Source organism: Hippichthys cyanospilos, chromosome 17, assembly GCF_059441005.1.
Source record: "Hippichthys cyanospilos isolate Australia breed blue-spotted pipefish chromosome 17, RoL_Hcya_1.0, whole genome shotgun sequence".
Lineage (NCBI taxonomy): Eukaryota > Metazoa > Chordata > Actinopteri > Syngnathiformes > Syngnathidae > Hippichthys > Hippichthys cyanospilos.
The window spans coordinates 9,867,203-9,894,583 of NC_142385.1; the positions used below are offsets into that span (position 1 = coordinate 9,867,203).

Genomic DNA, 27,381 nt, shown 5'->3' on the forward strand with positions numbered 1-27,381 from the left:
GTCAGTTTTTCGATTAATCACTTGTTCTTTATTTCAAGCACATTAATCAACGGTAACACTTGAAACTAACCAGTGCAATTGTTGCTTTTTTTTTTACAATGTGTGATATATCATGGATTTGATGCTAACTGTGAATACAAAAATGGAAAAAAGTAAGATCACAATGTTGTAAGAAAGTTCATGTTAATACGTGTGTGTTGAGCATGGAATGGGATGGATGCATGCAAAGCTGGGGGAAAGAAATGCGATTGAATGTGATTCATGACAAATACAAAAGAAAAGTACGCTTTCTCATTTCAATTCATACGAGTCAGTCAGTTACAAAATCTGAGCGAATAGGAAGAACAAGAGGCTAAGACCGGGGACTGTTGCTGTGGCCGATGAGATATCATCCGGGCACTCAAAGTTGTTGTCCGGGTCAGCACCGGTGGAGCTGTAGGTGACAAAACTAACATCGCCTGTCACTCGCTCCGTTATCCAGTCCTCGAAGAAGGACACGCGGGCGAAGACCTCGGGGATCCCGAGCGCGCAGGGGATGCCGAAACTGGCCAGGCCCGCCTGGACCCACCTCGAGCCTTGTTTGCACTGCACGGGTCCACCCGAATCGCCCTGAAAGGACATTGTTAAAAACCACGGATGACGCTCAAAATTATGACTTCAAAAGTCCACGGTGGAATTTGAGGACGATAAAAACCTGGCATATTCCTCGGCCCTCCACTCCTGCGCAGATCATGTTGCTGGTGATGTCTACGTTCTCCACCAGAGAGTAGAAGCAGCTGCATTGCCGGTTTCCAATGATTGGAATCTCCACCTCTTGCAGCCTATCAAAGGCCACGTTTGGCTCTGACGGAGAAGTCATTTTTAATCATTTGACGCTGAGGCTGGTTTGTTTTGGATGTAATACCAATGTTAACCGTTAGGGGGTGGCATAGTATTTGCACAAACACAAAAGATAGAGAACAGATAAAGAACAGGAAGTTTTCCGACTCTGGATTCTGTTGAAGATTATTAAATGTTTTGATCCTGCATTTTACACCTAGCAAACACTGTAAGGTCATTTTACATTGTTTGAACATGTTTATTTATTTTATTGCACATATATAAATAGAAGAAATTTGTGTTTTACATGTTATCGCTCTCTCTGTGAATGTTTTTTTCAAATGGAGTTTTTCAGCAGCAAAAAGGGTTTTTTTTTACATCAGGTTAATTTGATGACTCAAACAGTTTTCATATATAAGTAATATTTTTGAAATACCCCTTTCGACAGCTTTGGGCTGAAATTGACATCGCCTGATCATCACCGCTCAGCTTGTGAATGTCACACGACAAACAGGTGAGCCGTGATTGGTTGTTGAGCACAGGCAATGTCAGCATGTTGAAAAAAGTGTTTTTGAAGGTATTAATTTGGCATGAAAAATAATTTATTAAAATGATAAATTCATAATAATCAACTTATTTTATAAATGATAATGAATAATACTGGCTCATAGAAAAAATAAATATTATATAAAAACAAATGAAAATAATCATAAATAAAAAACTATCCCTATACGTTTCCATGGCAACTGATCCAAACATTATTGTTCTCTGAACATTTTGATCAGGATTGCTTCTACTTTTAAAGAATGTCTTATGCGTTTATGACTTTAATATGAGTTCAAATCATAATCATCCAGAATGACTGGAAAAATATATCGCCCAATGTATCTGTCTTTTCCAAAACTTTCGAAAGCACATTTCCGCTGGCTCTGTGTTTCAGTGCCTTCTTCACAATGGACTGGAGATGGGAATTAGAAAATTTGATGTTGGAATGAGAAAAAGATGCAAAATTGATGTTGAAAACCTATTGTGATTTAAGTACACGGGAGTAAATATTCCAGGACAAGAATGAGGATAATACTCACCATCAGCCGACAGTCTGCCCCATCCCGAGCCCCAGCACATGGTGCCGTTGTTAAACTGGCTGGATCTACCCGCCAAGCAGATGGGTCTGATGTAGTCGGTATAAGTGATGGGGCTGCTCAGCCTCATGAGCGCGATGTCGTTTTGAAAGTTCTGGTCGTTGTAGTTTTCATGAACCTTGATCTCGGCCACAGTGCGGTTGATCTCATTAGGACTTGTGGAACTTTGATTTTGTTTTCCAAAGTACAAGCGCCAAACATTAAGGTCAAGGCTGTAGCAAAAAAAACAAAACAAAACAGGATACATTTTAATTAGTTGTACATTAAAACTGGTTACTGATTTTTAATTGATGCTTGTGACTAAGTTGCTTTACACATGTTTTTGTTGTTTGTTTTGTTTTTTTTTAAAGGGAATGTCAAATGGCTCAGCTTAGGAGGATCACGTGACCACACACAGAAAACAGGTGAGCCGTGATTGGTCATTAATTCAGCAGTGACTGTGATGTCATTTTCAATAGACGGCAAGTGGCAAAAATGGCCGCCCATTGAGAAGGAGGTGGATTTGGCTGATTAATTCATTTATCGTGGGGGATCCCCCAAATACATGCTCCTTTTATTTTTTATTCCGTTTCTTTTGCTAAAAAAAATAACAAAACAAACATAAAATTAATATTTCTAGAGGTCTGGAAATATGAAGAAAAATGGTGAGGAAATGTGCAACACATATGGTCATAATTAAAATCCATGTAGTAGAAGTAGATTTTTTTTTTTAACCCTTGTGCACACTTTGCAAACTACACACATTTCATTTTTTTCCTAATTTTGTAAATGCTTTTAAAGGCGTAATAATTATTTATGAATTTTTTTTTTCCTTCAACCACTCAAATTGTTCAGTGGTATCAGTTGTATAGTACAGATGCAGGTTAAATGTATTAACACCCACAAAAAAATTAAAAATGGTATAGTCTCTCTTTGTTGTCTCTGAAGTGACGACGACACTTTAAGAGATAGCCATTAACTGTTCTTTACCGCCACCTACCGTCTTGAGGTGAAACACCACTATTTGCTGACATAGTTTGACCGCTGCTCAACAGAATTGCGGGAAAATCAATATAATAATACCTATTAGAATACATCTCAAAACTTGTAATTATAATATTTTATATGGTCCAAAATTTGGATATTATGTTTGTACACAATTTGGACTTTATTTTTGTACACAATATCTTGCATGTTCACCAACAATCACATAGAAATGTCAAAATAGTCGCATTTTGAAATTTTACATGTTTAATCATCTGCTGGAAATTTCAGCTCCCTAGTGTTTTTTTCCCCCGTTGATTCTTTTATATCATAAAAAAAACAATAAGAGGAATTCCATAATTTGTACTGCCAGAAGGATTAAATCAATAAAATACCTTTTTTTTTTTTTTTACTGGCAAGAGAAAAGATGGTCTATAAATGAAAGTCCGCAATAGTAAACACACAAAAAACAAACCATAATGTAGAGAAGGAACACTATCAATCAAATTAGGTTATACTTGACTTCCATCTTAAACTGAATTTTTGCAATGATTTCAAAATCTTTATTGCTGGCTCACGCCACACCCCTAAATAAATATGAACGATGTCAAGGTTGTTACAAATGACTCTTATCTAGTATTTATGATAAGTCACGCTTGACTCATAGACACAGTTTAAATATGCTTTTTGAACCTTGACCATCCTGGAAAAGCAGATAACCCATAACTCCATCCGGTCCAAGAAAACCAATAGTTTCTTTTCGTTTTCTTTTTCAATGATGTACTCCCAAGGTGGAGAATCCACCTGCATCAAGGAACAAACTTGCGTTACCTAATAATGCAGTGAGCAGCCGTGAGCACCCAATTGGGGTTGAGCACGCTCCCTCCGCAAATGTGACTCCCGTTCACATGCAAGCTGACTTGCCAGGGCCACGAGCCCGCCGGGGCATCGTCACCTCCGACGATCCTTGGGTTCAGAGGTGCCACTCCGCATTCTAAGAGAATATGAAGAAAGCGTTACCCAATGTACCACGATGGAATTTCGCCATTATGATGATAAAATCGGATGCAGAACCTACCCTGAGCTTTTGAGCCTCCTAGAAGAAAGAGAAAAAAGAAATGTTATGATTATTTTTCCAATGTTAGTAGTGACATGTTTAACATGGTGTTTGGGGATTTTTCACTAGCCTGCTCAGACTAGCCGGGCTGTCCTTGAAAGGGTGATATAATCGTCAAATATGAATATATATATTTACTTTCAACACTTCAAAATGTTCAGTGGCTTCATCCCATCCATACATGTTTAAAAAAACTTGTTGATGCCCGCTTTATGTACAAAAATGGTAAAAATGCGATAACAAAAGAAACTAGTTCATAAAAGTTACTACTTTATATATTTATGAAATTGAATATTTATTATGTCACAATTCAAATATTATGACTTTTGAAGACTTTCGCACTACGGGAGTCCAGGCATTGAAAATGTCATAAATTGGCCACTAGCGCCACCTTGTGGTTTTGGGGTGTCAACACAAACATTTCTACTGCGCCCCATTCACGAATTGCCGTTGAAAGGATTTATGTAAAAATCATGGGAAATGCATGATAAAACATTGGGTTTCAGTATGTCCAAAATTGACAATATTTCCCATTTTGAATGGCAGTAAATGAGCCCGACATGGGCTAAATTTGTAACCTATTGAGTGTACCTATTGACCTCTCGTTTGCAAGCATTTAGAAAGAACGGCAGCGTGGCATACTGAAAGTTGTCTTTTTTTGACAATCTGTGCAATATTTTAGCCTCTTAAGTGTTTTTTGTGTACGCTTTGGTATCACACATCTAAAACATCAAAAATTCCTCGAGGGGTTGAATAAGAGTAGTAGGAAAAAAAAAAAAACCCAGTAGCATAATTACCAGTTTTAATTTTAGCTTGCTGTCACAACAATAGGTTTGGCTTAATAGATTTCTGTCATCAAGCTAATGGCTGCACACTTATTGTTTTTTTTTGTCCTTTTGTCAACAAGACGTCATTTGAAAATGCCTGTGGTAAATATGCAAATTAAACTTATGACATTCAATATTTACATGACTATGCTTGACCTAGCCGGTTTGACCAGAAACTACTATTCCATTTAATTTATATGTCATATTATAATCTTGCATCCCTTGAGTATTTATTTATTTATTGCTTATTAGTTGTTTATTTTTTTTCAGTTGAATTGGTGGTACTCCAAAAAATTAAGTGCATGTTTGACCATCATGATTGTTTACATCCCAAGAGAAAATGTGATTTGTAGGTTTTTTCTCTAATTAAAAAAAACGGAATTGTGTGTAATATATATTTATTTATATATATTATATATTGTGTAACATATTTATTTAACTGGTGAACAAACCAGAGTGACCCTGAAAAAAATGGGTAGGATCTAGACAAAATGACATATTAAAAATATTGATGTAATAATTAACATTTTTATTTTGTTATCGCATCATCGATGTGGTAAACTATTAAATTTTGGGGGGACGTTTTGTGTTTAATTCGTTTAGATAGCATTAGAATCACTTACAACATTTTAAAAGTTATTTATTTATTTTATTCGTTAGATAAAACATCAAGCTTTCTTCGCCACACTTTTTGTGGCGCCTGCCGCGAATCATTGTTCGAAGGTTGATCTTTTGTCATTCAATACTTCCAAGGCAACCGTAGCGTGCAATATGATATTCAATGACTTAAAGGGATAACATTTTCAAAATGAGCATTTTCAAACGCAAAACTCACCTGGGACTGTGAGTAAACAACCCCAAAGGAGCGCCCATGTTGTCCGCAGCATCTTGTTGTTCGAATGCAGGAAAAGCTTGCAATTTTGTTACCCTTGTCCTCGTGTGGCTATTTATACAGAAGCCACTCCTTGGAAACCAGTTTTCGAAATCCTGGGTGGCATTGAGACAACATGCGGTATTAGGCTGGACATAATAGCAGATTATCTGCACCGGTTATCTTTTAGTAATCGTGTGTTTATGACAAGTAATCACATTTTACTGGAATGTGATCCTACTGGCTCTTATAGTTGCCGCTGAATGGCATTGCTCCTTTATGCCCTTTGACTCTCGTGTACTGTTATTCTTGTGGCTTTTCATTGTTTCCTGGTGTACAAAATATTCACACTGTCTTGTCAACTCAATTGATGTACTTTCTTATGTTGTTTTATGAGTCCAGACTTTCAATCCCAATTACTTTCTAATATAATTTTTTTAAAAGGAAATACGACAAATGGCAGGTACTAAATGAATTAGGAAGGATATCTACTTTGTAGGGGCGGCATGGCTCGGTGGGAGTGTTCGTCTCCCAGCCGAGAGGCAGTGGGTTGGATCCCCGGACCATCGTGACCATGTCGAAGTGTCCTTGAGTAAGACACTGAACCCCTAATTGCTCCTGATGCTGAGTCATCAGTAGGTAAATGACTAGCTTTGAGTACCCAAGGTACAAAAGCGCTATATAAGTGAAAGTTCATTTACCATATTTACTTATACATACACATTATATATACATAAACCTAAATTGAATACTAAAGAAATCAATTACTGTATTTTTTGCACTATAAGGCGCACTTAAAAGCCCTTTAAAAAAAAAAAAAGCCGATGGTGCGCCTTATAACCAGGTGCGCCTTATATCGGATCGATATTGAGATTGGGATTCGTAGATGGAGAATGAAGTGATAAAGTAAGCTTTACCTGTTTCTTTTGTGTGTTTACAGTTGAACAAGGTTGGTCATATTGACATTGAGTTATTATGCTATTGAGAGTTTAGATTTATTATTTGAGTATTTATTGTTATTACATTGAGTATTACTATGTTGTGATTTAAATTGTTTTTACATATGTCATTAACTGAGGGTGTGCCTTATTTGATGTGCCTTATATATAGAAAAAGTTTTAAAATATGTCATTATTTAGGGTGCGCCTTATAGTCCGGTGCGCCTTATAGTGCGGAAAATATGATCCTTTGGGGAATTAGGTATTAAAGTAATTTATTGCTTAAAGTATCAAAGAACCAAATTAATCAATCAGAGACATTTAATGACCTTTATATATATATATATATATATATATATATATATATATATATATATATATATATGTATATATATGTATATATATATATATATATATATAGTTTTCTGATGCTCGGTGGAGGGTCTAAATTAAGTACTAAGGTCATCTATTTAGGGATTTATGTACAAAAGTAATTGATTCAAGCAATAGGTTACTTTAATAAAGTAATTTCTTTAGTCACGCAATAATTAATAATAATAATCGATTACAAGCATTCAATCGCCATTTTGACACTTGAAGTCGACTGAAAATGACATCAGAGTTGCTAAGGGCCAAGATAACCACCAATCACAGAGCAGTTTATGAATGTCATGATGAAACTCAGAAAACAGGTGAGCTGTGATTGGTCATTTCTCGAACCCTGAGCAACTGTGATATAATTTTCCATCAACAAAATGTCCGCCTCACGAGATGGATAAATAGATTTTGTTACACAAACACAAGGAGGGTGTGTATTGAACATATATTTGTCCGTCGAACTATGTCATCTTGTAAAACCAGTCAGTGGTGCAAAGAAAAAACAGTGACATCAGCAAATATTAACAATAGACCACTTAAACATCTTTTGTTGTTTCAACGCTAGCTCACACACTTTGCTAATATTTAAAAAAAAAAAAAAGGATGCTAAACACAATGTCACCTTATTGTCTGGCAGCCATAGACGATTTTAGTATAAAATCGAGTATAATTTTGTGGGCAAAGTTACATAAAATGTGGTGAGCTAAATACCGCTCTTGTATAAGGCGTGTGTATCCATGGCGCATTAATCAAAGGCAACTGGGTGGTGTACACTTCTTCAACTCTTTTGTATCGCGATAATAGCTTTTGTTAGCTTAGCTGCTGTCATCTGAGTCGCCGAACACGCTTTTGGAAGTCAAATCTCAGATTTTTCATTCCTCTCCCTGCAATAACTTTAATTGTATTGCGCACATCATACAGAGTGGCAAGACACAATAATTAATACGTTATTAACAGCACCTCTCAGATTGTACAGGATGAAAACAATCAATTTAGCCCCACCCTGAAAAAGTACGACCGGGTGCGGTCAGTCCAAGAGAATTGTTAAAATACTCTGAATGAGAATCGAACTCACCCCACCCGGGGCACCATCCACTGCGCTAACGTCAGCGGCTCCGCCTTTTGGCACATGGTCAATGTAAATATTAGCAGTTAGTTGTTATTATTAATTACACAAATTGACAGCCCTTTTATAACAACAACAAATTTAGCTAATCATTAATTTCAATTACTTCTCGGCCATATTGAGACACAGGAGATGGAAATTTCTATGTTTGATTCCTATAGTTCTCTTTAACTTAATTGAGTACAAATTGTACTTAATTGAGGACAAATTGTTTGTTGCTGTACGAAAGAAGAGTGAAAAATACAGTGTATTTATAAAAAGTATTCAGTCTATTACAAGGATTATCATTTATGTCCTCAAGTTCTTCTACTGCTATATTTTTTGCAATCTTTCTTCCTGCTTCCAGTACAAAAATAGCAATATTATTAAGAGTGAAAGTTCATCTTCTCGTATATGGGTTTTCATTGATGACCATACATTTTTCTATTGAAGGTTTACGTTTTTTCCCTTTTATGCCAGACAAGTAAAAAAAAAAGTTTTATTTGTTAAAAAAATAAACCTCCACTAAATGAATTTTTATATATGACCATAACCTTTTCTAATGCAGGTATCAGTCAAGTCGGACCAGTCCAAAAAAATATTTATTACAAAAATCATACTCCACTACAAAAAAAAACAACCTCCACTACATTGATTTTCATATATTTAGCTATTTTGTTGCAATTTTTCTTCCTTTTAAGTTAGACTCGCAAATTATAGAAGATTTATTTATGAAAAAAAATCAACCTCTGCTACATGGATTTTAATTTTGCCCATATTTATTGAAGGTTGTTTTTTTTTTGCTTTATTATTATATTATCATGTATTAATATTTTTTTTCAATGGAAGCAACATATTGAACCTATTTCTGATCTTTTTAACGTTTTCTTTCGGAAATGTCTTGCCTCACCCGGTGATGTGGACTTTGGCCTTTTTTTTATTGCCATTTCTTTTTGTGAGCTGTGGGCTTGTTAAGACCTTTGAAAACCTTTTTTTTTTTTTGCGTGATATGAAAACCCAAAAGAGGTCCTTCAGGAAGTTTTTACTGTTAAGATAAATCCCTATTTACGGGATGACCTTTCTCTCCCCGGATTAGCAAACAATCCTAGTGCGCATGCACGCGCATCATAAAATTTGACGTTATCTTCCCCTTCCTCATTTAGAGCCAGGAGATGGCACTGTTGCACGATGGATAACGTCACGCGTTAGCCAACATACAGATCTTCAACCTCTATAATAAGGGAAAATACATTTTAAGTGCATATAAAATTCTAAGCACTCTAAGATGCTCAAAAGTCCCGTAAAAAAATCAAAATCATTGGTTTATGTTATGTAAAACTTGTTGCGCCAATAAACCTGTAGTCCAGGTTCCATCCGTCTGTCGGCGGGCTTTTTTTTTTTTTTTTTTGCAGTATTAGTGCCACTGTGTTTTTCTTTTTATTATTGTATGTCTCAATACTGAACTAAGTGGTAAATTTATTTGTTTCAGTTTTTTTTAATGTTTTTTTTAATGACAGTGTGCGTCGCTTTGTGAAGACACAATACAATAACTGGGACAAACCTTGTGCAGCCAAGGTGGTATTTGAAACATTTTTTGTAAAACCACAATATTAGGCACGCCTACATACTCTAGTTTGCCTGTTCCAAAAATTACTCAGTTTGGCAGCATTATAGGCGAGTCAAAATAGGACTTATTGATTTAATCTATTAGTTCATTTTCAAACAGAGACAGTGCATATGTTTATTTACTCTTCCACTTTTAGCTAAAAAGCTAGTTTCCAACATTCGCCCGTGTGCAAGGTGTCAAAAAACAAACAATAGATAAAATTCAGTTAATTAAAAAAAAAAAATAAGAATAAAGTACTGTATTTAAAGAGTAGAAAAAAGTGTTTCACTGGGACAGTCAGTTTGCCAACCCAGATGTATGTCAATCAGTTGTCAGAAAACTATTTCCTGCTTCTTTGGTGATGAATCATGCAAAATGCCCTCAGACCATAGGGAGCTGAGCTTTCTGACGGCCGGTTTCCGATATGGGTTGATTTTCAGTTTTATGAACACGGTCCATACCTGCGTGAGGAATAAAAACCAAAGCAAGCATTGAACATTGGAATGCAATGAATTATCAGTGAGTACATTACAGGGGGTACGTGGAAACACTTTCTTTTTTATTTGGCAACCCAAAATCAGAACAGCCGGATATCAATTCAAGTTATTCTGGCAGCAGATTTTTCCGACATTGGCACAACACTGAACTGAGTACCAATGGATAGCAAGATAGCAATTATCATTTGCTAAAGTAATAACCTGTAGTCTCCAGATGAATTTGGTGATGAAATTTGTCATAAACAACAACTGGTATATATTTATTGTACATTTTATTTTCTGTAAAATGGTATTGTCCCACTATTTAACAATAAAGCCCCATGCTTCTGACGAGGCATTGAACAATACCAGATTCTAATGGTATAAAAACCTTGAAAAAATATCACAGTATCGCGGTATTGAAATTACATATAATTATAATTACATATTTTAAAATCACCTTAGGTGTGGTTTTGTGCGTGATTGGTTGTTCATCTCTGTGTGCCCTGCGGTTTGCTGGCAACCAGTTCAGGGTGTCCACTGCCTTCTGCCTGAAACCAGCTGAGATAGGCGCCAGCAAGCCTGCGACCCTTGTGAGGATAAGCGGCTGTAGAAAATGGATGAATGGATAAAATATACATAATATACATATACATAATATACATAATATACATAATACACCATTTGTTAAAATAAGAAACATTTACCATGCTAAATCAACATTTACCATGCTAAAAAATATTCTCATTGGCCACATCCAATTTCAACTGAAATATGAGCACTTAATTAGTATATATTAACCATATTTTATTTTCAGCTACTCTGTGTATCAATTAATAGTGCAATGTGGATTCTGTCATTTTATTTTCACTATGCTCACCTACCCACACTCGCACGCACGCACACACAAAAACGCCAAATTTCAGTTAATCAGTTGCGCGCCATCTGTTCTCTCGCCAGTTGATTTGTCAACTTGATGAAATGGACAAACATGTCAAGAAAACAAGACATGGCATGGCGACCTTCCATGCGAGTTTAAGATAGCCAAGGCAAACAAACCACAAGTGCCACTCAGAACTTCAAAGAGAAGTGGACCAAGCGAAAGCAAAAGTGTCAACTTGAAAACACCCAGGAACAAAATGTGCGCTCTGACTCATAAGTCTTGAAAAGATCATTAGCGTCTGCACACCAGGTGTTTTAATTGCTTTAAATGGAGCTGAGGTGACGTCAATTATAGTCCCAAAAAAATGCAGACATACGTCCAAGCGGTTAAAGGGAAAATCTCGTCAAAAGGTTTCTGCAAAATAATAAGTTTTATTTGCCTCCACTGGTTTAAAGAAGGATTTGATCAATATTGCGTTTGTGGAAAATACAGTATGCAGCAAATCCACACATTTTTGTGTCACAAGGGTGGCTTATTTTCTGGCTAAAATAGTCATAAAATTTGCCCAGGTAAGCTGTTTTCTGGTATTGATCATGTGACATTCAAAAGCTGAGCGGTGATTGATTGGCAAAATTGTTCACCTCAGATAGATTAAAAACAAGTGGCTCTTACGGCTCAAATCTTATTCCACAAACGCAATATTGATCAGAATGTCATGTTAACGGGGAAGTCAAACCAAAAGTTTTTTATTTTTTTTAATAAACATGTTCTAAAAACACTATTCTCATTAATATCCATTAGTAAAACGGGAATTATGCAGACTAATCCAACCATCCTAGGACGGCCATTTTGCCCCTTGCTGTCGACTAAAAATGACATCACAGTTGCTGGTTCAGGTAACCAATCATACTTCAGCTTGTAAACATCAGAAAACCACACTCAGAAAACAACCAAGCTGGGATTGGTCATTCCCTCTGAGTCATTCGTGGTCTACAAGCACAATGTTAATCACAGTACAGTGCAGTGGTGTCAAGCATATGGCACGCGGGCCTGTTCTGGCCCGCAAATGGCTTTCATACGGTCCGCGAGATGATTTTGTAATCGTGTAAAACTGAGCGAAAAAATGATCAAGAAATTGTAATCAATCAAAAACTTGAAATGTTTTATGAGTAATACTAATGCTCATGTTTTGTGATTGATATTGATGTTGTGCTTGTACTATTTTGGACAGTATTAAAAATTAAAAAATTAAATGTATGCCATGATTTTATTGGTCTGGCGAAGTTGGGATTGGAATTTTCTGCTGTGCGGCCCGCGAGCAAAAAACGAGTTTGTCATCCCTGCCTAGACTTCCCCTTTAACTCTTTTAGTGCCAAGCGGAAAAGGAAACCTCTCGCCAGTATATTTAGCATTTTCACTCAACTTTCAAGGCCCACAGAATATTGTGTGCTATGTCGATGTAAATATTGGTGGTATAAATTGAAAGATTGATTTCCATTCCTTACTTTTGAATCGCGTGTAGGTAATATCTGTGTTGTAAGGGTGGAAACACTGCCATCCAATGGTCACAGTTATCAACTACAGTTCTCAACTGGCCTATATTAAGTAAGCTTTAATCAAGTGTGTGTAATCAAGCTACCCTCCATAAAAAAATGTATTTGACAATGTTTCTTTTTTTACTGTCATTACTATTTTAAAAGATGAGAATTCTCGTCCATGGCACTGAAAGAGGTTTTTTTTTTTTTTTTTTTTAAATGATCCAAATCCAAAAGTTGTTCATTAAAAAAAATCTCATGAAATGAAACATTTGGGAAAACATAACTAAAGTAACTATTACATTTAAAGAACAACAGTCAAACGGAAAAAACACACATACAATCTTGACAAATCCTACAATTACAACACAGTATGAGAGGTATCCAATGCAAAAGAGATTTTTTTTTTTTTTTTTCCTGGCCCAAAAGCGTCAGTAGATACAAGAGAGTTGCAGTCTCGCAAGAGTGTTTGCCCACATAAGCTCAGCGGGATTACGTTTTGTGCACGGCAACACTGCACCAATGTAAAGTAGGCACAAAACCTTGGCCCAAGGCCACTGTGAATTTTAAGTGAGCGCTTTCTGCACTTGACTTGTCCCCGCACATCTCCCTTCTTCGCAACCGGGGACATATACACATATCACCGACCTCCTTTCTTTTTTTTTTTTCTTTTTTTCCGCCGCCCGGGGCACTATATTTCTTTTTTCCCCATGTGGCGAGTGGAGCCCACCCCCTGTCAGTTTACAGCTCTATAAAAGCCAGCAAGAGGGCCCTATGATAAGAAACTGTTCTCAAGACAAGCCCGGCCATGCAGTTTAAAGTCCTGGTCTGTGTGGTCTTGTTGCGCCTCGTAAACAATGGTGAGTATTGTGTCCTGGCTTGCACAAAGGCTGTGTTGTTGCTTTGCTTTACGGCACTGTACTCAAGTGACCAGGTAACATCAAATGGCGGAGTTTTCTGTCGAGGAAGTCTATTTGATGTGAACGCTTTTGCAAGGTGTGTCTTCCGATGATCTGATAATTCTTGTGTTTACTGATGATCCGATGTCCTGATCAGGTTTCGCTTGAAAATAATCCCAGTGCCTTAGTTGGATTGTGTCGGAATAATAGTAGTAAAAAAAAAAAAACATTTTTTTTTGCACATTGCAGTGTCAGTATTTCAAATTTAACAACTTTGTGTTGACGTACTGCATCATGCTTCATCTCTGGTTTGGTGCATCTGTGTGTGCTTTAAAATTTTGTTTTCAGCCGCAATATGTTTTTATGAGAACAACGATATCTGTAACTGGCATTTGATGTAATATTCTAATACTTTATATGGGACCTTTGCGATAGGGTTCTCTGCTACAGCTGTTCTCAAATTGAGGTACCTAAGGTGGTACTAAGGGGGTACGACAGGAACAGTATGTTTCTTTTCAAATTAAGAGCAAATTAATTGGAGCATAATACCTATTGCTAAATTAAGATAGAGTGACCCCTTACAAAACATTGTATTTTTTTTGTTAACTTCTATAGTGGTAAACAACGAACCAGAAATACAAAAAATGTTACACAATTTATCTTCTGGGATCTGCTGAATAAATACGGCAAGATATACGACAACAAATGTCGTTCCAGAGTTTAATAAATCAGATGCAGATGGCACAGACTCTGTTTGAAAACTATTTTTAGATCAAACGTACTATTAGTAAATCAAATAATGCTTTCCAACCCGTGTGCGGTGTTTTTTCCAATCATTTGAGGTTTACATCAAAGGCATTTTACATCAAAGGGAAAGCTTTGAAAGAAGATGCCAGGGAGCTGAAATCTCACCCAGATGGTCACAACATGCCAAAATTGAACCTGGCACGACCAGTTAGTTATCACACTACCAGGAGTGTGTCACCCTTGGCTAAAATACTTGGTCTAGAGAAAATTGATCAAAGATATTGATAAAATATTGCAAAAGGGTTAAGGGCTTTCAAATAAAAAAAAAAATTGAATTGAAAATATAAGAAAACTTTCAAAGTGTGTTATAGTAATATTGCAGTATGTGCACGAGGATGAACTCGCACATTGGTTCATTCTGCTCGCTTCTTTTATCGAAAATAATGCCGTGACAACCTATAAAAGTCTATACACTCCTGCTAAAGTGCACTAGCTGGACTGTACTTTTGTGTCTGTAACGGCGTGTCTGTTGTACATTTATTATATAATTTACTCAATTATTCTGAAAGTTAAAGTGAAACTGAGAAAAATCATTCAAAGATGAAACAGTACCTTGATATACAAGTTTAACTTGTTCTTTGAGGATCATCTGGAAATTTTGCTTCAACATTGCTTCAACTAGACGCAGTCAAGTGTTACACAAATTACTATGTAAGTTCCCTTATTACATTTTTGCAAAGATAAAGAAATTCATATTCGTGTCGATTGTTTTGTTGTTTTGTGTTGCTGCACCATTTGTATTCAAATATCCACTGTGACACAGATGCTGTTTGTTCGCTTCCATGGCGTTTTGCAATGTTTTTTTTTTCTCAGCATTATTTTAAATGGATTCAAATGAGGCACATTTTGTCATTCTTTTTGTTTGATACTAAATTTGACAATAAACCTCTTGCACTGTGAGTGTGTCATGACACAAAGAAATGTGCACAGGTAAGTTGTTTTTCTAGTTTCTCAAGTATACTTGTATCTTAACACCCAACAATAATTAAGGTGGGACAGTGTACGCTAAAGGTTTGTTATGGTTATTGTGCTGATGTGATATGCCTGGAAAATTGCTGTAATTATCATGCAGAACTCCGCAACAGTTTTTTTTGTTTTTTTTTCCAAATGGGTTGCTTAGATTGTAGACGTTTTCTTTAAAGTATATGAGGACAAGTGTGGGGCCTCTTAAAGTTAAACAACGTTCAATTTGTAAGTCTGGCACTGAGTTGTTATTAGCAAACAATTAGTTCAAGGGATGTATAAACTTTTCCACTGCACGCTTTTATGTTTGCGGACAGGTATTTATTGTGCTAGTTACTAATTAAGCTCATCGCTGGTAAGGGTTGAAAGATTTTGAATGGGTACTCGTACTTGTGATTTATAAGTATGGGAATTAAAAAAAAAAAGAAAAGGAAATCTATGTAGCTATACAGGTTAGGGTTAGGGTCATGAGGCACTTCATTGGGTGAGGACGTAGTGTATGTGGTGTACATATTATAATGACGGTTGTCAGAAAAATATTCACTCATTTGATGGGTGTTACTGTGGGATGGTTTGCATTTTTATAGAAGTGCCTAACATAACCTGTGTTTATCACTGTTGGATAACGAATTAACAATGTGAAAAATGACATTCTCATGAATTCTTTGGCACTTGTACCTAAAAGTGGCGAATGGCATTCTGCTTCATTGCGATATTGTTTTTAAAAGGGAGTCAACCAAAATGTTTTCTTCTCAACAACCCCCACCAATTAGACAGAACATTCTGATTAATATTGTGTTGGCGAAATATGAATGTGTGTGTGTGCGTCTGTTTGCGTGTGTGTGTGTGTGTGTGTGTGTGTGTGTGTATGTATTATGTATGTGTCGGATGACCCAGGGAAAAGGCTTTGTGTAATTGCAATAAAATAAGAATGTTTTTTTTTTAAGTTTCAGGCACTTTGATGCACTTTTTTCAGCTTTAGACTAAGCTATAACCCATATAAGAGCTGTTAAAAAATAAGTAACGTGGTTGAAAGTTGATTTATAATGCTTTTTTCTTTTGTTAATGTTAAAAAGGGAAGGCTTTGTGTAATTGCAATTAAATAAGAATATTTTTTTTTAAGTTTCAGGAACTTTGATGGACTTTTTTTCAGCTTTAACCTAAGCTATAACCCATATAAATGCTATTAAAAAATAAGTAACGTGGTTGAAAGTTGTTTTATAATGCTTTTTTCTTTTGTTAATGTTAAAAAAGGATACAGGTCTGGGTATACTGTACTTATACAATCTTTATAGATAATATTTATAGTCAGCGTATCGAGGGGGGGGTTCGCTTTCCCAGGGGGGGGCTTTGCAAAATATAATTGAGAAGCACGGACTTAAAATAATGACTTATTTAGTTACTAAATTAGTTAAAATAATTGATGACTTTTGTAATAAAGTCATTTATTACTTTATAAATCAATTTGTTTAGTATCAAGCATTTTTTGCCATTCTTTGGACAACTATTGAATAAAATACTTGGGATTGACTTGTAAAAGTAAAGTAAAATGTGACGAAAACTTTTTTTTTTTTAAATTCAGTGACCGGTAAATGAATACAGCTTTAAGAATGGGCAATTATAGCCTATTTTGGGAAATATAATCCCAGCAGACCTAAAATTTAAGAGATGATTTGGTTACATTTAAACCGTACGTAACTTGTTGATACTGTATGTACTATTTAAACAATAAAATCTTTTCTTGATCAGTACATTTAGCTAAACTAGCCTTTGTCTTTGAGCAGTGTCATCTGCTGACATACAAGCCAGACCAAACACAAATGTCAGCCTGCCTTGCAACGCGACCCAGAAGTTGGACGAATGGAACGGGACGCAATTGGAAGTCGACTGGGTGAGCAACGGCTCAAGCGTCGCCTCGTTCAGGAATGCATCCGCGCGGATAAAAGATGGCTTCTTTTGGACCACGGGCCATTTCCTCAATGGAGACTTTTCAGTGACCGTCCTCGGTGTCGGCCTGAGCTCGCAGGGGCTGTATGAATGCACAGTCCGCTACAACTCCTCAATGCTGCACTCGGGCCAGGTTACACTCAGCGTCATCGGTATGTTTCTTTTTAAGCTATTTCACAACAATGCCCTCAAACAGAACAGATGTTTTAATGAAGAAAAAAATCAAAAGCGTCAGACGCAGGGGTGTCAAACTTGTTTTTATCGTGGGCCACGTTGTTCTTAAAGTTTCTGTCAGACGGCCGGTAAGACTGATTTTAAGTGTGTTGGTGACATACTTAACAAGTTTTGAAATTAGAGGCTGGCAAAGACTATATTTTCCCCCCAAATTTATGAATAAATAAATAAACTGGCAAGTTTGGTATTTTAACCAGAAACATGAAGTCAAATTAGCACAAATCCTTACAAATCCTGCACAGTGCAGGAAAGCTGCTAAGTACATAATATTATCATCGTCATATGTACACAGTTTCTTCCACCCCATCTACTCCATAATATGCTGAGAATGTAAGTCTATTCAGTTATTAGTGGTTTATTATTATTGCCCTCTTTGCTCTTACCGTTTTGCTTTCGTTTTTTTTTTTTTGCCTACTTTATTATTTGCTCAATTGTGGAATGTATTCCAGTCAGGGAAGTGAACAAAATAAGAATTTCATTGTGTATTAAATTACATTCAATTAAATGTCTTGACTTAAAAAAAAAACAACATAAAACTCCATATTTGGGATTGAATGAGTGAATCTGTGTTCTGTTCATTTTGAACACAGCCACATCCCCAGTTATAGGAGGGTGTGCACAGTTATGCAATCACATTATCATGGTTATTGTTAGTTGAGTTGTAGAGCTTGGAAGGTAACAGATATTGAAGAAAACGAACATAACTGTTAAAACCTCATTTAACCCCTAAATGTGCTTTTACATACCACCATTTGAGAACCACTGATTTAACTTCGCCACAACTATCCAACCCCACTTAGCTACCACATCACTGAAAGAAGTCCTACTAAAACAGATTCCAAATTTTCCCCTCCAAAGCGCCCCCTTCGGTGTCGGTACCTCAACAATGGATGTTGCTGGGGGCGGAGAGCCAGTTGGAATGTCACGCGGATGGCTTCTACCCTCCACCTGTGGCATTCACCTGGACCAGAGACGGCCAGGTCATTCAGTCCACCAACCAGGTTGACGGGGAGGAAAACCCCGATGGCTTCTACAGAGCTGCTGCCAACCTCACCTACTACCCAACACGATGGGACCAGAATACCACCTTTGGCTGTAAAGTCAACCACAATGGGACCAACCAAGAGATCAATTTTCTTCTCAACATCACCTGTGAGTGCACGCCATACATATGAAATACAAAATTTGACCCTAAAATTACAGGTGCTTTGTATGTTTTTCTGACCAATGATGATTTCACTTGCGCCCCTCAGACTTCCCCACCGTCAGCCTCTCCGCCGTGCCCTCGCCTTCCGCCATTGGTCCTCTCACTCTCTACTGCCACGTGGAAAGCTTCTACCCGGAGGAAATGTCCGTGTCCTGGCTACAAAACGGCACAGTCCTCCCCGCCCTTCCCGGCACGGAGCAGAACCCGGACGGGACCTTCAGAACCAGACGCTACTTCACCCTGAGTCGTGAGCAGCGGGCGAGAGGCGGCGAGGTGGCGTGCAAGGTCAACCAGCCCGGAGTGGCGCAACCGGCCCGGGCTTGGGCAAACCTGGAAGAACTGGATCCCCAAGGTGGTATTTGAAATCCCGGATTTTAAACCCTACCCCATAGAATTGCACACGCCTTTCTGTCGCTCACAATGGGGAAAATATTTACAGTATGTACCGACGTATTTACAACCATAGGGCATTTGTATAAGATAAGCTTGAAGGCCGAAGAGGCCTTCACACAATCATATACACACCATTCACGAATAATTAATTTGCGGCAACCCAATTTCAACATTTTCCAATTATTCACGCCTTTTTTTAACTCCAAAAATGTATTTTAAATTTGCACAAAATTCTAGATTTTTCAAACCTTCATCCTTCAAGGGATTTACACCGTTTTTCATTGAACAGGAATAAATTAAATGATTGTAAATTTCAAATACTTGCAAATGAATGTCTTCTTAAAGACTGACAGTGTGCTTTAAATATAATTATAGTTCTAGTTATCATTAAATGATATTACATGGGAGGTGGCCATGTTTGTTGTGGCTATGGACAACGGTAAATGCAGCACCCCCTGCTGTCCGTAATGAAAAACTGTCTCAACCTTACTATCCCTTTAACGATCGTTACGTATTTACATTGTTACATTTGAAATGAAAAACATTCAAATTATCGATTCACATTCATCATCGCAAAGATTGAACCATACCAAACTTCCCACATTTTCACCAATAAAATACTGACAAATGTTCTTGTTTTTCCCCTCTTAATTTCTTTTTTTGACCCATTCAAAACTTTTCAAATTTAAACTCTTACGTTTATTATTGTCCAGGCCTAAAAATGCCACATTTTTTTTAATGATGATTTTTTAAAAACTGGTTTATTCCCACTGATGCCAAAAAAGATAAAAAAAATTCAGTGTTCACCATTGAAATACCAAAAATATTCAAAAATTAAGACTCAATTCATTTTTCTACTGTAATTTCTACATTTTTAGACCTATTAAAGCCAATGTAACTATAACCTGTTCAGCTAATTCCTACCAATACCAAAAAATAATCATAGTTACCACAAAATTCAACATTTTCACAATAAAATGCACACAACTAATTTTTAGTTGTATATTTATTGTATTTAACCTGTTTTTTTTTAAGTTTGGAACCAATACAAGCAGTTTCAAGTTTTGAATGTTCAGCTCAACACTACCGAAATCTCACTGAAACACAAATTCTACATTTGAATCATTTAAATACCCACAAAAAGGTTTTAAAAATTAGGTCTTAGTTTTTCTCCTTCGTCTTCTAAAATTTGGCTTTTATGATCCTGTTTATGTATCTTGAAAAAATCAAAATATATCTTGAAAAAATCAAAATGTGGACTGCACTTCTTAAGCGCTGAACTTCTACACACTAGATAAATAAATATATGCAACGCACATACAATAAAGCTTTTCAACTAGGACTTTTCACCTACTTGAATGATAACTTCTCATAACATTTCTGACAAGGTGCTGTAAGGTCAAATTCAAAACAGGTGTTTGAACAAACAAACAAAAAAAAAGGATACAGTCATACCTGCATATTCCTATTGTTGTAATTGGCTAAGAAAACACTGCTTTATCTCACCTCGTCTCAACCTAACAATGCGTGGCGCTTATCGTGAAATCAACTCATTTGTTTGTCAGTCAACACCCGAAGCAGAATATTTTTCATGATAATCTTCTCCCCCTCCTCAGATGAGACACCAGTGCTCACGAAATCTGCAAAGGCATCTGTGGCCATGATGTGTATCTCCCTGGTGCTTGTCTTCCTCTTGTGCTTTGGCTTTTCTTGGAGGCGAAGAGATGGTGAGGAAGGCCTCGGGGAAAAAAAAAAAAAAAAATATATATATATATATATATATATATATATATATATATATATATATATATATATATATATATATATATATATATATACTTTCGGATTTCCCAGCTGCCAAAAAGTTGAAATTGTAATCGAAGCATATGAAAATAAGGGATTAGTAGTGGAAGCACACCATTGAACGTTAACTGTACCAAAATTTTAAATGCGTTTTTTCTTCAAAATGTGGGATTTCAACTTTGTAGCAGCTGTATGTATTGTATGTGGAATACTGTAGAATCAGAATATGCCAATATCTCAATTTTCGTTTTTAGAGACATAAGACTGATTTTGTAAAAACTGATCACATATATATGTATTTATATGTATGTGTCCACATACGTACTGGTGGTATATTTAGAAATACACATATGTACATATATATGTGATGCGTTTTCTCAAAAACAGGCTTTTATCTCTTAAAATTTTGGTAGCATTATTTTTCAACGGTGTGCATCGTCTGCTAATCCCTTATTTTCAATTTAAACGTTTTGGTTTTGTAAGAATCCCAAAAGAAAAAAAAACGGAAAAAAAAGAAATATATATATATATATATATATATATTTTTATTATTTTTTTTTTAATTTTCTCATTGTCAATCAGAGAAGCAGAAATCTTTGGCCGTGTCGGGAATCATCCTCCCTCCTCGCATCGTGGTGGGTCAAAAGGGCAGGGTGAGCGTGAGCATTGAAGGCAGGAGGGTGGAGCGAGTCCAGATCGCCTGGTTCCTCAATGACACGCCAATCTCCGACACCTCCCTCACAGGTAGGAAAGTCCACTCTTTGCATGAGTGAATACGGACCAGCATTCAGATGGCATTCCGTAGCAAAATTCTTTTTTCTCTCCTTTTGCCGATTCTATTTAATTTTCTATATTCGTCAAATTCAGGACATTCGTGTCAACAAGAAACAGACGTGTCAGCTGTCGGCATTCACGACGTGAATATTGTGAATTTCACACGCAATCTTATCAAATATCGCCCTCTCATACACACCTGCATCGCAGTCAACTTAGTCATCTTTGTCACACAAATAAAGGGCTGTTTTCTGTCATAGGGACACAAACAGGTATTAAAGTATGAGTAAGTCATTCATAAAGACTATTGTATACACATGGACAGTCAACTCCTAAGCTTTTCGTCGTTATCAAAGCAACAGAGACAATATCAAGTGTATAGTTTCTCAAAATAATGACATAATTCAAGAATATTTGCATGGGTGTTCATTGTAAATATATTTTCAAACCTCTGAAGTGCCTTCACTTACCCCTTTTTGAGGTTAATTTAACACCTTTGACTTACCATAAAACTGACCTGATTTTTCTTTAAGTTACCGCACCTGTTTTCTAGCCTGATTTGAACATTTTATTCACCATGTGCTGTGTTGTAACACAAATCATCATGTAAATACATCACACATAACTGAAACACCACATAGATTTGAGAAAAAGTTAATAATTTGACATCTGTTGTCAAGAAGTGGAAATGGCTGTCGTTTTATTTGTCTGACATCATTGACTGACACGCTGTGTGCTGTCTTGCTATCCACCTTCATTCTGCTAACAAAACCCAATCGTAGGGACCTCCAGATCAAACTTTAACTGCCTCTATAACCCTCTAACCATCATCCATCTGCCCTACGGCCTAACTCTCACCTCCCCAGCGCCGGAGAAGGGGCCCCTGCTGTCCTCTAGAGGACAAATGGGGTACTACAAGCTGCATTCCCAGGGCCCTCTGCGCTCAACCGGCAACGGCGTCCAGCAGATGGTCTCGTCGCTGACGTTCATCCCGCAGATCTCCATCCACAAGGGAGCCGTGTTCAAGTGCCAGGTGTCCTACGTCGGAAAAGATAAGATCGTCGTGGAGAAAGTCTCGGAGCGGTTCACGGTTCTCTGTAAGGGGTTTGGATCATGAAGCGTTACACTTTCTGATTAAATCCCAGCGGTTTTGTTCGTTTACATAGTTTCTCTCTCTCTTCTTCAGCTCCGCCAGAGGTTTCCGAAATCCAACTGGCAGAAACACCAAACAACTCAGGTGAAGCAGCCGTTTAAAAACAAAAATGCATCAGTGGCACCTTGCGATTTATTGATAATTTGTTGTTTAAAATTTTGAGTTTTATCTCCAAAGGAAAAAAATAGCATCATGACGACTAACTAAACACAGATAAAAAATATATAAATAATTAATTAAATTGCAGCAATTAGGGATGGGTGAGTATCAACACCAAGTATTGGTACTGGGCCGATACCCAGCCTTATTCGTGGCGTCAGTCCTCGTGACTGCAGCGAATAGTCGTGGACACTCCCTGAAAGCAGTTTTATTATCGCAAAGTAAATATTACAAATTAGAAGGATGGAAAATCATCATCCATTTCATGAAATTTTAAGGAAAATATAATGGGATAAGTCTTTCTTTGTAATGATCTGTCATTGTTTCTTGGGGGGGAAATTTGTCCTCAGTATTGATGACTACTCAACTGTTGAGTAGTCATATGTCCTCATATATATATATGTTGTTGTATATATTTTTTTGTTTTGTTTTTTTTTTCCTCCAAGTCACTTCTTGTTTTCCAGAGGTCATCAGCATGACGGTGCGAGCATCCCATTTCCACCCGGACGTCATCACCTTCCGCTGGTTCTGCCAGGGGGGAGACCTGAGCCCGGTGGCTTCCCAGGCCTCAACCTCCCCCCGACCAGATTACGAGGGCTTCTTTTCGGCCTCCAGTCAGTGCAAACTGCCCCGAAGCGAATTGGAACAGGGAGGCACCAGAGTGTGGGTCAGCGTCCACCACATCGCCCTCAAACAGCCGATCACTCGGGAGACCAGAGGTCGGGGAGCAAGGACGCCGAGCTCGACGTTCGGCCTTAAAGGCAAATATTAACAAGGATCCAACGCAGGCTTCATCAAGCAACCCGGCGTTTCCGACATCTCGTCCTCCACCTCCGCGCCCGAGCGGACGCTGACCCTGGCCTGTCAGATCACCGATTTCTACCCGCCCGACGTGAAGGTCACTTGGCTGAAGGTGAGAGAGGGCGAGCGAGACGACAGCGAGGACGAGGTGATGGAGGGCGGCGAGCTGTGGGGCCCCGTGGAGATTCACCCCAGACTCTACAGGACCACGGCCACTTTGAGGACGGTCAACAACCGTGAGAAACGCCAGCGAGGGGGAGGGATCAAATGCAGAGTTGAGCACCTTTCCCTGCAAGAGCCCATTGAGAGGCTTTGGAGAAATGTTGACATTGGTAAGAATGAATCACTGGCTTTTTTTCTTTTTCTTTGTGCCTTTATTTATCCAAGGAGGGCCGATGACGTTCTGATAACCAACGCTTCAAAAGATACTCCATTTGTATGGATCCCAACACTCAAACGCAACTCCTAGAAAAGCACTTAGCGTACAATGACAGGGAACAATTTGTAATTGTTTATGGATGCCGTAACATGGAGATAAAGCTCTATTTTCTCTAACTTCCTCCTCCCCTTAGTTCAATATAGATGCTTGACAACAAGGTGACACCGCCACCTAGCGCCAAATGAATAGATTCAGAGCTTCTATGAATATTCTGCATATTTTTGCGCTTCCCGTAACGCCATAAAATGCCACTAGCTGCCAAATCAGTATGTTATTGATCTTTTGATAGTCAAAGATTTTCGTGATTTTGTAACTCCTTAATGCGGCCGGATGGGGTTAAATCTTTATTTTTGGAGCGATTAGGCTCTGCGGTTGTCAGGATATTGTTACGCTTCCTAACGCAACTAGATTACGCCAAATCAGTATTTTAAAGCTACCCTGACTATTGCGGCTTTCAGCGTATTTGTGTCCCTCCTTTTATGTTTTTTCTACCTAATAGAAAAGAATAGAATGTCATTGTGTTGATGGTATACAGCGAATTGGGGAGAGCAGCTCTAATTGGTGCATATTTATAAACATGCTACAAACTACGGGGTACTCTTCCCATACCTCGTTTTAGTTTTTAGTTTAGCAACACTAGGCAAAGTAGCCCTAACATACTGCATTGATAATAATCTAGTTTTAGGATTGTCTCGTCTTGCGCACCTGCACTTTGTTATTGTACTCGTAAAACGCAGAGGATAGTGAGAAACGTAATTTCGATTCCTTTGTATGTTAAGCACATGTGAAGAAATTGACAATAAATTTGACTTTGATAAGCACCATACATTAATTTAGAATTTTTAAAAAAAGTTTCACGGAGTGCGTTTGTCATTCCCAGTGTGCTTGTTAATATCGCTGGGGAAAAAGGTGTGGGGAAAAATGCCACGAGGTGGCGCCAAATCAACATTTTCATCGCTGCTTTGGTTACGTGCGTTTTTCTGCACATTTTTTGTGCTTTCTTTCATGCCTTAAAATGCGACCAGATCGCGCCAAATTCATACGACCAGATCGCGCCAAATTCATATTTTCATAGCCGATATTTGCGTTTTCAGCCTGTTTTTACTTCCTGTGACGCCTTAACATGCTGCCAGATGGGGCCAAATCCCTATTTTCCTAGCTACTAAGGCTAATCTGGATTTTAGCACATTCATGTACTTTCTGTAATACTCCAAATTAATATTTTCATATTGCTACTCTGGCTATGCGTTTTTTTAGCATACTTTTGTACTTTCTCAAAGTATTTAAGATTCCACCAATTGGTGCAACATCCATGTTTCCATAGCTAATGATGCTATTTGCAAAAAAAAGTCCCTCTGTCTTTCTTTGAACATTTTGCGTTGGACTCACTCGGCAAATGATCTGACACTTTTGTCTTCCACACAGTTGCTCCCATCATCCCTCCATCCATTTCGGTGTGCTGGAGCAGCGAAGGAGTTGGCGTGTTCTCCCTCCTGTTGAAGGGGGGTCACCCCAAGGTCAAGTTACTGTGGACAGCCGGCGGCTCCACCCTCTCACCGCTGGAGTCCAACGAGACGGAGGAGATAGGAGATGACGGGCAGAGGGAGCTTAGAAGTGTGTGCGCCCTGGAGAGGTCCACAGAAGCGCGCGCTCGGGGTGGCAACAGGCGGAACGCACGTGGAATAAGTAACTAGACGTCCATCTTTTCAATGACCACATTAATAAAGTATCTAATATGTTGATGGCTCCATTCCAGAAACCAAAGCAGCTACCGTGCCGCCGGACGGCGACGGGATAGCGTACATCGACGAGAAAGTGGACGAAGAGGACGATAACAACAACGGGGGAAGGTACGAGGAAACAAAGTCGTCAGATGGCGAGGAGGGAAGCGATGACGATGACGAACGGGAGGAAAACTCCGGAGCGTTATACATCAACAAAGTGAATTTGACCAAGGGGAGCAAGGAAAGCGAGAGAGCTCGTCTGAGAGTTGTCGTGGAGCTCACGCACCCCGCGCTCAAAATTCCTGTTTACAGGAGCTGGACAGGTAAGACAACACAAGAAAAAAAAGATGTCACTACAATTAAAGCGTTCTTATTTTTCTTTCAGAACCCATTGAGGAAATATCTTCCATGTGAAAATCCTGACAAGAAGCGTGATCCCATTTTAAACGTTTTGTACTTTTAGTAAATCCTATTTTCTGTCTAGATTTCAAGTTTGTGATTAAAAAAAAAAGTGTTGCTTCCAATAGTTTATTTATTCGGATGTATTTTCCAGCTGCTCGATTATTTGCAAATGTCTGTATTTTTGTACAAATATATTTTACACTAAAATCCCATGATGTGACTTTACTGCCAAATTCAGCAAATAAAATCTGACTTCAGATCGGAGCGGAAATAAGCGTCATTGTTTTTTTTGGTGTGTTTTTGCAAGGAAAGTGATCAAATATATTTGATTGGGACACATCGTGACAGCGCAATCGTTTCACAGCAGTCAAAACACGAGATTGTTTTAAGTTCCTCTTGTGCAATTTGTTCACATGGGGATGTGGTCAAGAGCATCGATGTTTTCTAGAACTAAGCTCGCTGGCTGCTAAATTAGGTGCACAGCCTATGCTCATAACTTTTTTTTTATGAAGTACAGTACAGTCTACAGAATATTTTCAATCATTTGAAATTCTATGAGTTTTTCGCTGGGAATTTTGGAATCATACAAAGCAGGGATATTTATGGTTTAAAATGAATCGCTTTTTTGCTGTTATTTTGTTTTACTGCATCTAATGATTAGTCCAAATAATGAATTGTTTAATGAAACATGAACAAGGAATATAGTGAATTGTATCATTAATATAACGTTCTCATTTACATAACAGTACATTTTATTTTTTATTTTTTATATACTTTATGATCCATCAAAACTACGTCTACTAATACTGGTCAGTTAAAATTTTAACATTGTGCTTTGAACACAATAGTCTGTTCACACATGTGCACTCAATTATTAGAATTATTTTTAATAGCTGGATTAGAAATATGGGTCACGTTCTAATGGGCCAAAAAAATGCATTGGTAGAGTGATTAAGGGCTGCAAGCACCCATTTTGACGCCCTGCCAAACACTTGTCCATTATAAAAGTTATTGTC

General features: G+C 37.7%; 2 protein-coding genes across 3 annotated transcripts; one reads left to right on the top strand and one right to left on the bottom strand.

Moving 5' to 3' along the window:
• Positions 1 to 5: 5 nt before the first annotated feature.
• Positions 6 to 5,850, bottom strand: LOC148409549 (chymotrypsin-like protease CTRL-1). Its single transcript, XM_088438621.1, has 6 exons — positions 5,704 to 5,850; positions 4,003 to 4,020; positions 3,756 to 3,918; positions 1,905 to 2,173; positions 695 to 843; positions 6 to 609 (listed from the first exon to the last, which is right to left on the bottom strand). Exons 1-6 carry the CDS (start codon positions 5,753 to 5,755, stop codon positions 319 to 321), a joined length of 942 nt encoding a protein of 313 aa, XP_088294747.1. The 5' UTR covers positions 5,756 to 5,850; the 3' UTR covers positions 6 to 318.
• Positions 1,911 to 26,629, top strand: LOC148409550 (uncharacterized). Of its 2 annotated transcripts, none has more exons than XM_088438587.1 (13): positions 1,911 to 2,365; positions 17,114 to 17,428; positions 18,369 to 18,662; positions 18,764 to 19,069; positions 20,727 to 20,837; positions 21,496 to 21,657; positions 22,554 to 22,784; positions 22,874 to 22,924; positions 23,464 to 23,718; positions 23,788 to 24,132; positions 25,665 to 25,925; positions 25,996 to 26,286; positions 26,349 to 26,629. In XM_088438587.1, the coding sequence occupies exons 1-13, from the start codon at positions 2,278 to 2,280 to the stop codon at positions 26,375 to 26,377; spliced, it is 2,739 nt and encodes a 912-aa protein (XP_088294713.1). In that variant the 5' UTR covers positions 1,911 to 2,277; the 3' UTR covers positions 26,378 to 26,629. The 2 variants fall into 2 exon arrangements, with proteins under 2 accessions (XP_088294713.1, XP_088294712.1); XM_088438586.1 differs by lacking the exon at positions 1,911 to 2,365 and adding an exon at positions 13,306 to 13,520 and having other exon boundaries at positions 22,470 to 22,784.
• Positions 26,630 to 27,381: the final 752 nt, after the last annotated feature.

What these genes read in the sequence shown, in the direction of transcription:
- LOC148409549 (XM_088438621.1), bottom strand. Translation starts at nt 5,755, where the DNA reads ATGCTGCGGACAACATGGGCGCTCCTTTGGGGTTGTTTACTCACAGTC. An exon ending in GCTGCTCACTGCATTATTAG is followed by an intron (nt 2,174 to 3,755) that starts GTAACGCAAGTT and finishes TTTTTGCTACAG; the next exon opens with CCTTGACCTTAATGTTTGGC. An exon ending in AGGGCCGAGGAATATGCCAG is followed by an intron (nt 610 to 694) that starts GTTTTTATCGTC and finishes ATGTCCTTTCAG; the next exon opens with GGCGATTCGGGTGGACCCGT.
- LOC148409550 (XM_088438586.1), top strand. Translation starts at nt 13,469, where the DNA reads ATGCAGTTTAAAGTCCTGGTCTGTGTGGTCTTGTTGCGCCTCGTAAAC. An exon ending in GATCACTCGGGAGACCAGAG is followed by an intron (nt 23,719 to 23,787) that starts GTCGGGGAGCAA and finishes GATCCAACGCAG; the next exon opens with GCTTCATCAAGCAACCCGGC. An exon ending in GCGGAACGCACGTGGAATAA is followed by an intron (nt 25,926 to 25,995) that starts GTAACTAGACGT and finishes GCTCCATTCCAG; the next exon opens with AAACCAAAGCAGCTACCGTG.